This window comes from Nannobrachium achirus (genome assembly GCF_963921795.1).
Source record: "Nannobrachium achirus genome assembly, chromosome: 22".
NCBI classification, from domain to species: domain Eukaryota; kingdom Metazoa; phylum Chordata; class Actinopteri; order Myctophiformes; family Myctophidae; genus Nannobrachium; species Nannobrachium achirus.
The window spans coordinates 9,793,852-9,806,621 of NC_137829.1; the positions used below are offsets into that span (position 1 = coordinate 9,793,852).

General features: G+C 41.9%; 1 protein-coding gene across 3 annotated transcripts in view; it reads right to left on the reverse strand.

Annotated features, from left to right (window-relative positions):
- The window catches only part of mcf2lb (mcf.2 cell line derived transforming sequence-like b), a 38,804-nt gene that overhangs the window by 3,768 nt on the left and 22,266 nt on the right, over positions 1-12,770 (reverse strand). For 2 of the 3 annotated variants that reach the window (XR_013963275.1, XM_080753741.1), the window contains exons 9-28: positions 12,327-12,441; positions 12,045-12,164; positions 11,208-11,399; positions 9,657-9,848; positions 8,879-9,038; positions 8,683-8,750; positions 7,963-8,048; positions 7,764-7,830; positions 7,568-7,683; positions 6,757-6,826; positions 6,532-6,624; positions 5,862-5,954; positions 5,453-5,578; positions 4,302-4,523; positions 4,088-4,180; positions 3,823-3,901; positions 2,578-2,647; positions 1,344-1,447; positions 903-995; positions 667-726 (exon numbers count right to left, since the gene is read on the reverse strand). Coding sequence is in view for 2 of the 3 variants with exons in the window: in XM_080753741.1 (XP_080609867.1) it covers positions 667-726; positions 903-995; positions 1,344-1,447; positions 2,578-2,647; positions 3,823-3,901; positions 4,088-4,180; positions 4,302-4,523; positions 5,453-5,578; positions 5,862-5,954; positions 6,532-6,624; positions 6,757-6,826; positions 7,568-7,683; positions 7,764-7,830; positions 7,963-8,048; positions 8,683-8,750; positions 8,879-9,038; positions 9,657-9,848; positions 11,208-11,399; positions 12,045-12,164; positions 12,327-12,441 (2,219 nt within the window). In the remaining variant the exon portion in view is untranslated. The remainder of the gene's footprint in view (positions 1-666; positions 727-902; positions 996-1,343; positions 1,448-2,577; positions 2,648-3,822; positions 3,902-4,087; positions 4,181-4,301; positions 4,524-5,452; positions 5,579-5,861; positions 5,955-6,531; positions 6,625-6,756; positions 6,827-7,567; positions 7,684-7,763; positions 7,831-7,962; positions 8,049-8,682; positions 8,751-8,878; positions 9,039-9,656; positions 9,849-11,207; positions 11,400-12,044; positions 12,165-12,326; positions 12,442-12,770) is intronic. The other variant, XM_080753742.1, reaches the window with a different exon arrangement.

Here is a 12,770-nt window from a genome sequence, read left to right on the forward strand (position 1 = left end):
GATAAGTTGGGTAAGTGTAAAACAAAGTTCTGTTGCTTGATTCTCATATTCACTGTAATGTTGCATGGATGTATCAACTTTAACATTATTGTTTTTCTCATAGCAAGGTGAGCTGCAAGGTTTTACAAATCATTTAAAAACAAGGCAGATACCAAGGCGCATACCCCTCGGTACGCTCTGTACCTTCCATGCATTTGCATAGCGATTTGTTTGTGGAGGCTGTTACGGGGACTACAACAGTATTTAAAACAGTTTGATATGCATATAGACTTGTTTCTTTGTTAAAACAGTTGTCGAGGTGTGAACTTGGGGGTGTGCGAGACCCTGGCTCAGAAAAGATATGGGTAGTCGGGGGCGCGCGACCCAAGACTACTGCAACACTGCTTACGTGTTCTAAAATCCATGGTAAACCATGTCATCTTGCGGCTTATTGCTTTGGTAACTGATCTAACCCAGCACAGAAGATAGATGGAGAGAAATGAAGGGATGTGACACAACAAGACAGACAACTAACTCTAAAGAACAACACCCATAATACTGAATGGAAGATTTGAAAGGTGTACTACATCACATTGGTTATTGTTATGAAATAACAAAAACCAATGTGTCAGTACCAACACATTTATAATGCACTGAATAAAACTAATGTCTAGAGTTGCATGGTACCTGGTATGGGGAGCAGTATCATGGGCAATGTTAAGCTTTTATCATCAGTTGTTGACGACTCTGTGGAGGGAAGCATGCAGTGTTTTGACCTGTTGAACTTGACTACAGCATGACAAAGAACTACAACTAAAGTTCTTTGACCCACGTGACGTGACTTTGAAATTTAGGGGGGACATTCGTTTGATAAAATGTGCAGGGTGGGGAAATACACGAAACTATGGGTGGTCTGCAGTTACCTTTCTGAGTTTTGAGGTTACTGAAGCCCTGCAAAGTAAAGCGCTTTTTAGCCACGGCGGCTCTGTCTGTGGTAGGGCTGGTCGCAGCCTCGTCTGGCATAGGCGAAGAGTGGGGGGAATAAGGGGAAGTGAAAACAGATAAAGGGAAAGAAACAAAACCAAAGAGGAAGAGCAGAGTGTTAAAGAGAGCAAAGAGAAACATCTAAAGAGTGAAAGGTTAAGACATGTCTATCTTCATAAGAAGGAAAGAGGGTGTTCAGCTTAACAGATGGTGGCTGCAGTGTGGTTAACTGAACTCACAGGAAATGAAAATCAAGCTGAATATAATCTGTAGGGGCAGATAATATAGCAAAAGCAGGTCTGTTGCAGGGCAGTAAGATTGGGTTGAAGATATTTAGTTTAAGGAGAGTTGCTTTGATGTCTCAATTATATCTTAACTACCTTTTCCTGTTAGCTTTGGAGAGGCGGTGTTCACATCAGGACTGCAGGGCTCAGTCTTCCTCTCCTCTCCCTTTTTCAAGCTCTTCTGACCGCTCTTGAAAGGACTGCAGGGTGAAGAGAGAGAAACCATGTCTATATGTAAATTGAAGAGGACCTTGCCAGGTCGAAACATTGGTTTTCCTGAATTGCGGCTACGAGTGTGCAGCCTTTTCTTTGCTTTCAGACTTGTTTGCCAGGGTCAGCAGCACCTCATCAATACTGGTGTGCACCCTTCTCCTGTTTGTTTGTATTTAAATTATTGACAAAAGTTGACCATTTTATGTAGCATTTTCCAGTTCATAAAGTATTTGCGTTTTCTTTCAGGTTTCTCAACTCTTCTTCGCTAATAGTCTCTGTGCGCGCATAAGGTTTTCAGAAGGTGGCATACCTTTATGCTTTACATACAAATACAATGATACACATACTGTATCATTATCCAATAGCTTTGTTTGATGGGCTCAGCATCAGAAACACATCACCTTCACATACTGTATGTTTGCGGTTCATATCTGCTGCCGAGCCAATCAAATGAAGCAATGGGAAAATACAAAACAGGAAAAGGGTACAACCTTCTGGAAACATAGGACTACCTTTGAGTATGAGTTGTAAAAAAGGACCCCAATTGAAACAAGCCCAAAAGCTTTCTTGTGGTGTTTATCCTTTTGGTTGACCTTGTACCAGTGAACTGTACTGTCCTGTACCTTCTCCTATGCAAACCTCTAATAAAGACTTCAATCAATCAATCAATGCAAGGAGCCTATACGCATAGCAGTGTGGTCATTTTGAAGTGCCACAGAACGTAAGCCTGTTCCTTTCCCACATAGAGATTCCCAAAAGCCTGTTAATCCTGGAACGAAGCCACCCAGGCTCCTGGTGAATCATGGCCATATTCTGTGTAAAAGAAAAAGAAAAATAACAATAATAATAATTTCTGGTATATGATATACTATATTTAATAAATACCCTTTGTTTTGTTGTTTTCAAATATTCCTTGACACTGAACTGAACTGTTCAGTGGTCGTGATTCAATAGGAGCCAGGATGGCTTGGTTCCAGGCTTAAAATAATTAATAGAAATATCTTCGGAGATCTAATTTATGGGCTTTCGAACTGTGGCTCCGCAAAATGGCCACCACTGCTATGCCCTATTGATCAATACTCATATTTGAGAGTGTGAAGAGGTTAGTGTGGCTGACCTCAGGCTGACAGTTCCACTTGACACAGGAGGGAACTGGAACACCTGGTCTGTCGCCCTCTGCTGACTGGCTTCAGAATCAGAGAGAGGGAGAAGTGTCACCATACATATGTGTACATACATACATCATTAAACACTTACATTATGATGACTTTATTTTCATATCTGTTTTAACAATTGCAATATTGATAAATTCCTCCCCATTTAAGTCATTTGCCAATCCCACATGTGTCAACGTCCTCTGTTGTCCAGGGGAGGCAGTAGGCTAGGGCCTAGCCCAGGGGTCGGTAACCCAAAATGTTGAAAGAGCCATATTGGACCAAAAAAAAACAAAACAAATCTGTCTGGAGCCGCAAAAAATTATAAAAGCCTTATCGTTGTCGGGTGGAAACCTTGTATGTCCAAAACTTCGTTTTATATTTATCATTTAAAAAATGAACTAAACTAGCGAAAACAGCCGATCTACAAGCACACAACGCCTCGCGGTGCGAGGCGTTGTGTGCTTGTAGATCTGCTGTTTTCACTACTTTTGTGCGTCAGTCTTGTATGATGAATCAGGGCTTTACTTTGCGAAAAAAAACATACGTATTTGAAACTTGAAGATACAAGGTTTCTGCCCGACAGTGACGATAAAAACAAAAAATATTTTTTTTCCCCCCATCTTTTTCCATTTTCATACATTTTTGAAAAAGCTCCAGGGAGCCACTAGGGCGGTGCTAAAGAGCCGCATGCGGTTCTAGAGCCGCGGGTTGCTGACCCCCGGCCTAGCCACTAGGCTGCTGTGTGCCTCCCTGATACATATGGAGACACCAGCCAAGGAAGATGCAAAGAAGAATAGCACAGAATCTATGCCATATAGCATGTGTTGAATTGGGAGGCCAACTGGCACCGGAAGCTCAATGGAATGAATTGTAGTCAATGAGAACTGTTAGAAAATCGGTACGGGAAAATAGAAGACACATGACACATTGTTTTCCGATCTCTTGCTTTCATGGGTGCATTTAAAGAGCACAGCATATGCGTTTCCAGGCCTTTGATACCTCAATAAAGTTGTATGTCACATAGAAAAACTAGAGACCAGAAAACAAATTGTGATATAGGCTATATCTTCGTGAACTGGTTATAATGAAGATAGCAATCATTAAAAGATAGTGTTTATTCATAAGCTTGTTGTCCACCTGGTTCTCATAAACCAAATCCAGCACCAGTATAAATGCTTTTTCTGTGTCTCTGTATAATTGTATACCTCTATAGGCCTCCAGTTGGGTGGTCAGAACCTTCCTGATCTCATTAACCCAAGTTGTTTTCACTTCCGCTGTTGGTGCCTGAAACACAGACAAAAAAAAAGTTAATCCAAAATAAAACATGATCGGTAATAACTATATGTGTACATGGCATGTTACCCGAGAGAGCAATGCCATTGTTATTGTTACTATTACAGGTTATGCATGACCATCCTTTCTATTGATTTGTGTCCAACATGCATATAATACATTATATTTGTCACATACCTGAACAATATACACCTCCTCCCGTGAGTTACACCAGATTTCAAATTTCTTGTTGTCACCCTTGGCATTTTCAGTAATACCAACAGCGCTCATCTGTTAGAAAAACAAGATGAAAAGGAAAATAGAATAAATATCAAGTAAATCTTAAAAACATTACAAATGCATAGACTCACACTGACACAGTTTAAAACACCATAATTTCAGAGCGACTTACACTAAGGGATTGTTTGAAGCTGTAAGAGGGGGCTTTCTCATAGCCTTCCCCGTTCTCCTCCCTCCTCTTGCAGAAAAGCAGGGCCTTCTCGTGCAGGAAGATATGTCTCTGCATGGGCTTGAAGCGGGCCAGGTCTTTGACCTTAGCGTGACCTTTCTTGTGTTCCGTCCACACACTGAACGAGCCCTGCATCAGCAGCCTGCCCAGCTCACCCATATTACCCTAACGAAGAGCAAAGGTTACTCACAGGATGTTCAATCATTCAACCATTTGACCACATACTACATCATTTGACATTTATCCAAATAGAAAATCAATTGATCTCCAGAGACAAAATTAGGCCTCAAGACATCTTAAAGGAAATGAAACCAATGAGTCTGGTGAAAATACTGAGTATAAATATATCTATGTTCTGTCAGAGGTTTCTGTCTTCTGTTCATTCTTGGTGCATGTGTCACGTCCAGCGCCTGTCTTCTCTCTGAAGCCTGATCTAAGCTTTGTCGCATGACTGTGTAACTCAGTCGCTGTTATCTTCGGCAAGCAACACCATTCTGTTTGACGCAGACAGTCAAACTCTATTACACTGTAGGCTCCTTTTCCACCAGGGTTGAATCGGTTCGGTTCTTTTTCCAGTCTAATTTTGAACCAGAGTGTTTCCACTGAAAATTACTTGGTTCAGAAACCTAAAAGTCGGAACTGGAACCAAAACATACTTGCAGGATGTCTAACCATTCAGCTATGTCGCCTAAAAGTGGTGCCTTAAACTGGTGGAAATGCAAGCCGGTTAGCGTCCGGTTCTGCGAAAGCACAAAGGTTCCAAGGAACCAGTTCGAGAACCAAAGATCAAACAGAAACCTTTAATTGTTGTCTTCCCTTCATGATTGTAGTAGATTTAACAGTTCAGATCAAGGGCTCGTAACCCTCACCCAAATGCACTTAGTCAGTCTTAATAATGTAACGGGTGGTTCAACTTCCAACGGTTTGGACCCTCCATATACTGTATGTCTCTCTTCCATTTGCTGACATGTGTGTTCTGCTTGCGTCTGTGTTCTATTCGAAGAGTATGTCTGTTCTGTCTCCGTCTCTCTCAGTTCTGTCTGAAGTTACCTGCACACTGACTAACAGCTCTGTTCTTCTGTGTAATATCTCACCTCATATCCTGTGATGGCAATGAGGTGCATGGAGTCATTGACAGCCTTGAGAATGCCCAGGATGGAGGTCAGCGCCTCCTGCAGGTCACCAGTCCCCTCACAGCCCTTACTGTACTTAAGCAGTTCCTGCAGTCACACACACATATTTTCTTGTGAGGAGCAGGAAAATTGTCCTCCCAACATCTATTCATCATATTCTACACTTGTACACATGTGGTCCTCCCAAGTATAGTCACACACACACACACACACACACACACGCACACACGCGCACACGCGCACACACGCACACACGCACACACACACACACACACACACACACACACACACACACTTTGAACTTATGGAAAAAAGGCAATTCAACAAATCTAACACTTCTACTACAGACAGACAGATAATATAATATTACCTTCAACAGCAGCTGATATTTGGTAATTCTCTGAACTGGCTTCAGTAGATACGAATCCAAGCCGAGTTTATGCTCCAGCTTTTTCTGACACTCCTGGTTTGACCCAATTAAACGACAATGTATCAGAACACAGCAATAAACAAAGATAACTGAACTAAGTTATGAGTGTTTGAGGACCGATGATCATACATAGATCAGAGGTGGGCAACTTTGATGATGGAGAGGGCCACTACATTTTCACACTCACTCCAGAGGGCCATATTGCATATATAGTCAAAAATAGCAAAAATAGCTGATCTACAAGCTCAAAAGCTTGTAGATCAGCTATTTTAGCTATTTCCGAATTGGAATCATGAATTATTTTAAGCAATTTCTTTTAATTGGAATCCTGAAAATGCATTGATATGTTTTATGTTAACTTTATGAACTTAAATACAAATACATTGGACATAAAAAAGACAATAACATTTTAATATATACTAGTAATTAAGCTACTAATATAGACTGAAGTAATTAAAGCGGGTCAAGTTCGCATGTTTGGAATTGTAACAGGTGAAATCAATAATATATCAGTATTCTGATATTCTGAAGTTGGGGGCCGCATGTGGCCCCCGGGCCGCCAGTTGCCCATGTATGTCATAGATAAATGAACACTTGAGACATAGTGTACCTGGAAGAAGGCACAGTCAGAACACTGTCTCCACAGGCTCTCAGAGCGGGGCTTGTTGTGACAGTACTTCTCATAGATCTGCAAGTCTGTCATCTGAGGAAAAAGATATGAATACACAGATTTGTTATTTTTGATACTACGACACCATCGTAGTATGTATGTAGTATAACAGGCTTTAAGCTTCAGGCTTTGTAAGTCCCATTACTACCACCACCCTGTACTCACCCTCTCCAGAAAACATCTTCCAACCATTTCAGGGCAATCTGTGTACTGCTCCAACTCCCTCAGAAATGTCCTGGAAAAACAAGAAAAAAGTAAGAGTCTGAGAAGTTAAAATAAGCGAATGGCTTTTATGCAGGCGTGGCTTTTATGTGGGCATGTATTAATGTCCACAACAGCCATGATGAGCCCAAAACCCCAGAGACACTGCTTGATTACACTCAAAGGTGATGGGCAGTGGGCACAGCTGGGAGGAAGGCCGACAAAGTCAGGAGTTACTAGGGCCCATGGTGGAGGGGCCTTAATTATTTTATACTTTAGCTATTGAAAAATAGCAGATATACAAGCTCACAGCGCGGCACCGAGTGGCGCACTGCGAACTTGTAGATCTTCTATTTTTGGAAAGTCATGAAAATGTGTGCAAATCTTTGAATATATGTTTTTTTTTAAGCGAACATTTGTAACTCAAATTTTGCTTCTGGAGGGGTCCCTGGAACTACATATCATTTTGGGGGTCCTTCACATGAAAATGTTTGCGCACATGACATAGAAACATAGGTTTTTCAAAAAACCATAGAAGGATTCGAAATATTCAAAGACTTGCACAAATTTCAAGATTTTTCAAAAATAGCAGATTTACAAGCTCGCAGTGCGGCACTCGTGCCACGCTGTGAGCTTGTATATCTGTTTGAATTTGGTGCAAAACCCCTGGGAAGGGACCAAACCAACTTAACGAGGTCGCTTTTTTTCTACAGTATATTTGTAGAGCTGTGCTGCTGTAGGTATTATTCATGACAGCCAGAGGGCGCTCCCTCACCTCTTGTGGAAGTGGTAGATCTCCAGCATGTTTCCAAAGAGAACCTCCTTTTTGTTCTGCAGGGGAGCCGGGATGAGGTGAGTCATCATTGGATTGTCCATCTCAGCAGCGTATCCCTGAAGCAAAATTAAACACCATGAAGACAGGAAGGATTCCTTGCTTTGTGAGATACAGTGATGATGATTATGATACATACCTGAAGTACACAGAGTAGCTCTTCCACATAGGCTCTCTCCGTTTCCAGCAGCTCATTCATAACATGCCTGCAAGAAAAGAGATAAAAGTACAGTTTGAGCACAGATGCAGTGAAATAAAAATTGCACAATACAAATTTAGTATTGTATTGTATAGTTTGATTGTGTGGAACTATTAAGATATCTCATAAGATCTGTTACCTTCTGAGGATAGCCAGGTTTTCCTCCTCCTCTGAAAGCGAGGCGTGTCGGCTGTTGCTGCCTCCGTTCAGGAGCTGCCCATCTCCCTGGGAAATCACATCACATCACATTACATCATAGTGAGCTAAAGCAGGGGTCTTCAACGTTTTCAGGCCAAGGACCCCTTAGTTGAGAGAGAGATGAAGCAGGGCCCCCCACAACCGTTTCATAGATTCCATATCGTTTAATTGTTTGACAGCACGATTATCAGTGTATTTTGGATTCATGTCAATTTGTGTTTTCAGATATTTAACCACTTGAACCGACAATACTTAATAAACTTGACCTTTCACTCTGTACCTGGTCTGCTCTTTTCCCCCTCTACACCAAACCTCTTTGTCAAAAATAGCCGATCTACAAGCTCACAACGCCTCGCAGTGCGAGGCGTTGTGAGCTTGTAGATCTGCTATTTTTGGCTAAACTTCTCCGAATATCGACACTAGGGTTCAAGTGGTTAATATAAAAAAGGAGAAAAAAAGAGTTTCTATCACACAAAGATTTGGAGGACCCCCTGTAGTAACTCTGAGGACCCCCTAGGAGTCCCGGACCCCCTGTTGAAGACCCCTGAGCTAAAGGAATCAGTTAATCAAAAAGGAAATCAAAAAAAAGGAATTCAAAATCGGAAAAAGACGGCAATGGCAGACTATGTCTCAAACAGCAAGGAGGAGCTACGCTACTCACCTTCTTGCAGGTGTCACCGTCCACGGAGTCTTCCTGTGAGCAGCTTTTCTCCAGCTGGACTCTGTGCGCTGCGACAGAGGGATGAAGAGAAGTGATAAGGAGGGGCAGGGCAGTGAAGAAACACAGAATGCACAGAAGCACCAAAACTGCATGCAGGGATGTAGGCAGCGTGAGATTTATTGATCTGATGACTGACCAGGGGAGGAGAGAGGGGACTTGATGAAGGCCTCAGGCCTGGGTGCCACTGGCTGCACTGGCCTGGTCTGTTTGGCTGCTAGCTTCTTCAAGCTGACCCTCCTCTTGTCAAACATCTCCTGCATGGACACCTGCTTCTGGAAGACCTTCTCCACTTGGTCCTGATACCAAGCAAAGCAGGGAGAGCGTGAAATAGGTGTTTTTTACTATTACATTACTGGCGTTTTGCTTTTAATTTCTGAGAAAGGTAGTAACTCTAACTAGAACAGTGGTTCTCAGCCTTTTCAGGCAGCGACCCCCAAAATAAGCACTAAGAGTTGAGGCATAACATTTTGTATAACATGGTTGGTTCTATTGTGAAAATAGCCAATCTACAAACTCACGGCTATTTTCACAATTTCTAATATTTGATGATTTGGCCAATGTTTAATTTGTAATTTTAGATAGATTAAAAAGTCCTTAAATTGTCACTTTAGAAAATGTGCAGATAACCTCAATACACTTAAACTTTATTTTGGTTTGTTTACTGTTGAGGGAGAAAACAATGGGTTTTTTTTTTCACATTAAGCGAATCATCTGGGGACGCCCCAAAATAATTTGGGGACCCCCCTGGGGGTCACCCACAGGTTGAGAATGAGAACCACTGAACTAGAATGCAGACTTTCAATATTTGCGGGGTATATAGCTCGGAACTAATAAGTAATGTAATCCAGGCTCGTGTGAGACATCAATTTGACAGGCTGATGTTTGAATGACCCATGTGTTGGGGAGTCACTGACCCTGAACTCCTGGTTGAGCACTGAGTCATACTCCTTCCAGATGGTACTGAGGTCCGTCAGCCGGTTCTGCCCACCGGTATCCAGGTAACGCTCCAACTCCTGCAGGGCTGACTCCGCCCCTTCATGTGACTGACATTTGTCCACTGGCTGCGATGCCAGCAGGTAAATGCCATCATCACACCACTTAGCAGCCTGAGAGGATTAGACAGGTTGGAGAGGAAGGAAGGAATGGGAAATTAGACAGAGGGAGAAAGACAACAGTAGAGAACTGTTTATATTTATATACTAGCTGTCTAGTACGTCTTGATGATGGCCCAATTGCAGTGGCGTGAAATTTTGCTCAAGATTGTTTCAATTTTCTAATGCTTATTGTGAACACATACTTAGGATATAAGTTGCAATGGTGAAGTATGTTTTAATTTCACACTCGAAAACAAGGCAGTCTTATAGAAAGAAGCATGCTTGAGCCCCATGAGGCACACCCAAGTGAGGTGTTAGCCAAAGCGAGTGCTTGTGCCAACATCAGCTACTGATGGCTGCGCTGTCGACTCAGCGCTGTCTGAGTTTCATTCTTTTAGGGTGGGAATCAGTTATAATCTATTTCAAAATTGCACATACTTGACAATGAAAGTAAAGGAGAACTATGCATTGGTCAGCTCCAGATTCTGAATAGAAAGCCAGGAAGAATCTCAGGAAGAAAAAGCTTGGAACTTTCACTAGGTTTGGATTTGACAAAAGAAAACATGTCAGCCTGTGTCAACCCTCCAAACTGTGTCTACATGCCCATATGTCATGGACATCATAGACATAGATGACTGACATCACAGGCTGGCCACAATCTGAGATCCACATGATTATATTTCTTTCAATTCACATACGTATATTAAACATGTGTATAAAGGTCTTATGACATCAAATTTACTTGATTTTTTTCATGTTTCCTGACCTCAATTACACCAAAAAAAACCCTGACCTTTCAACATTCAGTGTTTTTTCTGTAATCTATAGTTTTTTGAATAATTAGGCTCAGAAAGGTTAGGTTAATTTGTCTCTGGACGTACGCTTCATCATCCAGGGGAGGGTGTGGTTGTAGGGGAGGGTGTATCACCTTTGCTGCTACTTTACATTGTGTGTGCATTGGTCCAATGCACCATTTACCATTTACCACTTTGGTCGTTTCGTTCACCTTTCTCTACAACCACACCCTCCCCTGGATGATGATGCGTACGTCCAGAGGCCAATGAACTCACTTTTCTGAGCCTAGTAATTCAAAAAACTACAGATTACAAAAAAAAAAAAACACTGAATGTTGAAAGTTCAGTTTTTTGGTGTAATTGAGGTGAGGAAACATGAAATAATAAAAAGGTAAATTTGATGTCATAAAGACCTTTATACAGATGTTATATACGTATGTGAATTGAAAGAAATAGAATCATGTGGATCTCAGATTTCATGTGGCCAGCCTGTGATGTCAGTCATCTATGTAATTAAATTTGATGTTGATGTCATAAGACCTTTAAGTATTAAACTTATATGTAGTATCCTTCTCACCCTCTCCAAACTGTGGTGCAGCTCCATGGCTGTGACGAGCAGGTCTTTCTTCACTCTCAGTCTGCTGCTGAGATCCTCACTGACTGCCCTGAGCTCGATGCATTTGGGCTTGATGGAATCCTCAGCATAGTGGGAGTTCTGGATCAAGTCCTCACCCTCTTGTGCCAAGGCCAAACATCTGTCCAACAGCTCCTGAAAAGATACAGAGCCAAGGTGGGTGGATGGGGGCGCATGGGTCAGATGTTACCTTTAGAGTCAAGGAATTTGTATCAATAACGTGCAATTAAATACTCTACCAGGTCAAATTCTGTTTGTTTTGTTTTAGCCTCCTGGGGTGCCAGGTGTGTGGGGCTCCCCACATAACACAACACAGTCTGTATCATCATTGAAGTATTTGAATGTACTTTAATGTACAATTTTCTATGATGTCTGAGAGACCATTCATCTGAGATTCTCAAAATTGTACAGGTCTGGTAAACCCCTCTCATATGCTAGGTTAAAGCTGAGCAATGTAACTTATTTGACTGGTTACTGGTTACAATGTTATTTTGTCAAATCTGTATGGTACAGTATGTTAATACAATATAACTTATACAATTGGGGTGGTTGTATTTAGTTTTTGCTCTTCTATTGAGACATTTAGATCCTGTGACTGGTTTGACATGACTGGTTGTCAAAATAAACCACCAGCGGTTAAAATGTCAGCCCTTACACAGGAGACTGGGGTTCGAATCCGGGGTAGAACAGGAACGCTACAGAGGGTAGCTTTAAAGCACCATGAAAGGAATCATTTGTAAATATTATATGACTCAAGTCTCCACTCTGCCTCTCACTTACGCAGACTTTGGCCTCATAGCTGGTGAGTTCACGTAAGATGTGTTCAGCATGAGCTGGACTGATGCCCACTTCAGAGAGAGTTGCAAGTTTCTCAGCCACCTGGTCCAGCAGAGCTGTCACCTACAGCACAAAAAATACATAGCTGTCAGGAATCAAGTGGGCAGTCCTAGAATGTACAGAGTGCTAATTTATTACGGGTCAATTCATTTGAACACTGAGGATATTACGGAGCATGGATGAATACAGATAGAGAGGCTGAAAATCTAGCCATGACCAACTCACATCTCTGTAGTTGAACTCAAAGTGTCGAAGTTGGAGGCATTGTTCCAGCTTGGTCTGGTGTCTCAACCAGAACTCATCAAATGCCCTCTCAGTCTCATCCAACTGAGACAACAGTCTGAAGGAGGTGCAGAAATAGAGATGTGACGGGAAAGACAAGGGAAATGTGAATGGTCAATGGGGATTGAAGAGAGAGAGAGGCAGAGAGAGGGTGACAGAGAGACAGACAGAGAGAGAGAGAGAGAGAGAGACACACAGAGAGAGAGAGAGAGAGAGGATTTGGCAACCGAACAACAAAAGGAAAACAGAAGGATGTGAGAAAGGGGTGGACTGGGCTGTACATTACCGTTTTTGCACGTGTGTTCTGTGTATGCTTACCAAAGCTTTATTTGATATGATGTATTATGATATGATATGATATGATATGATATGATATGATATGAGTTT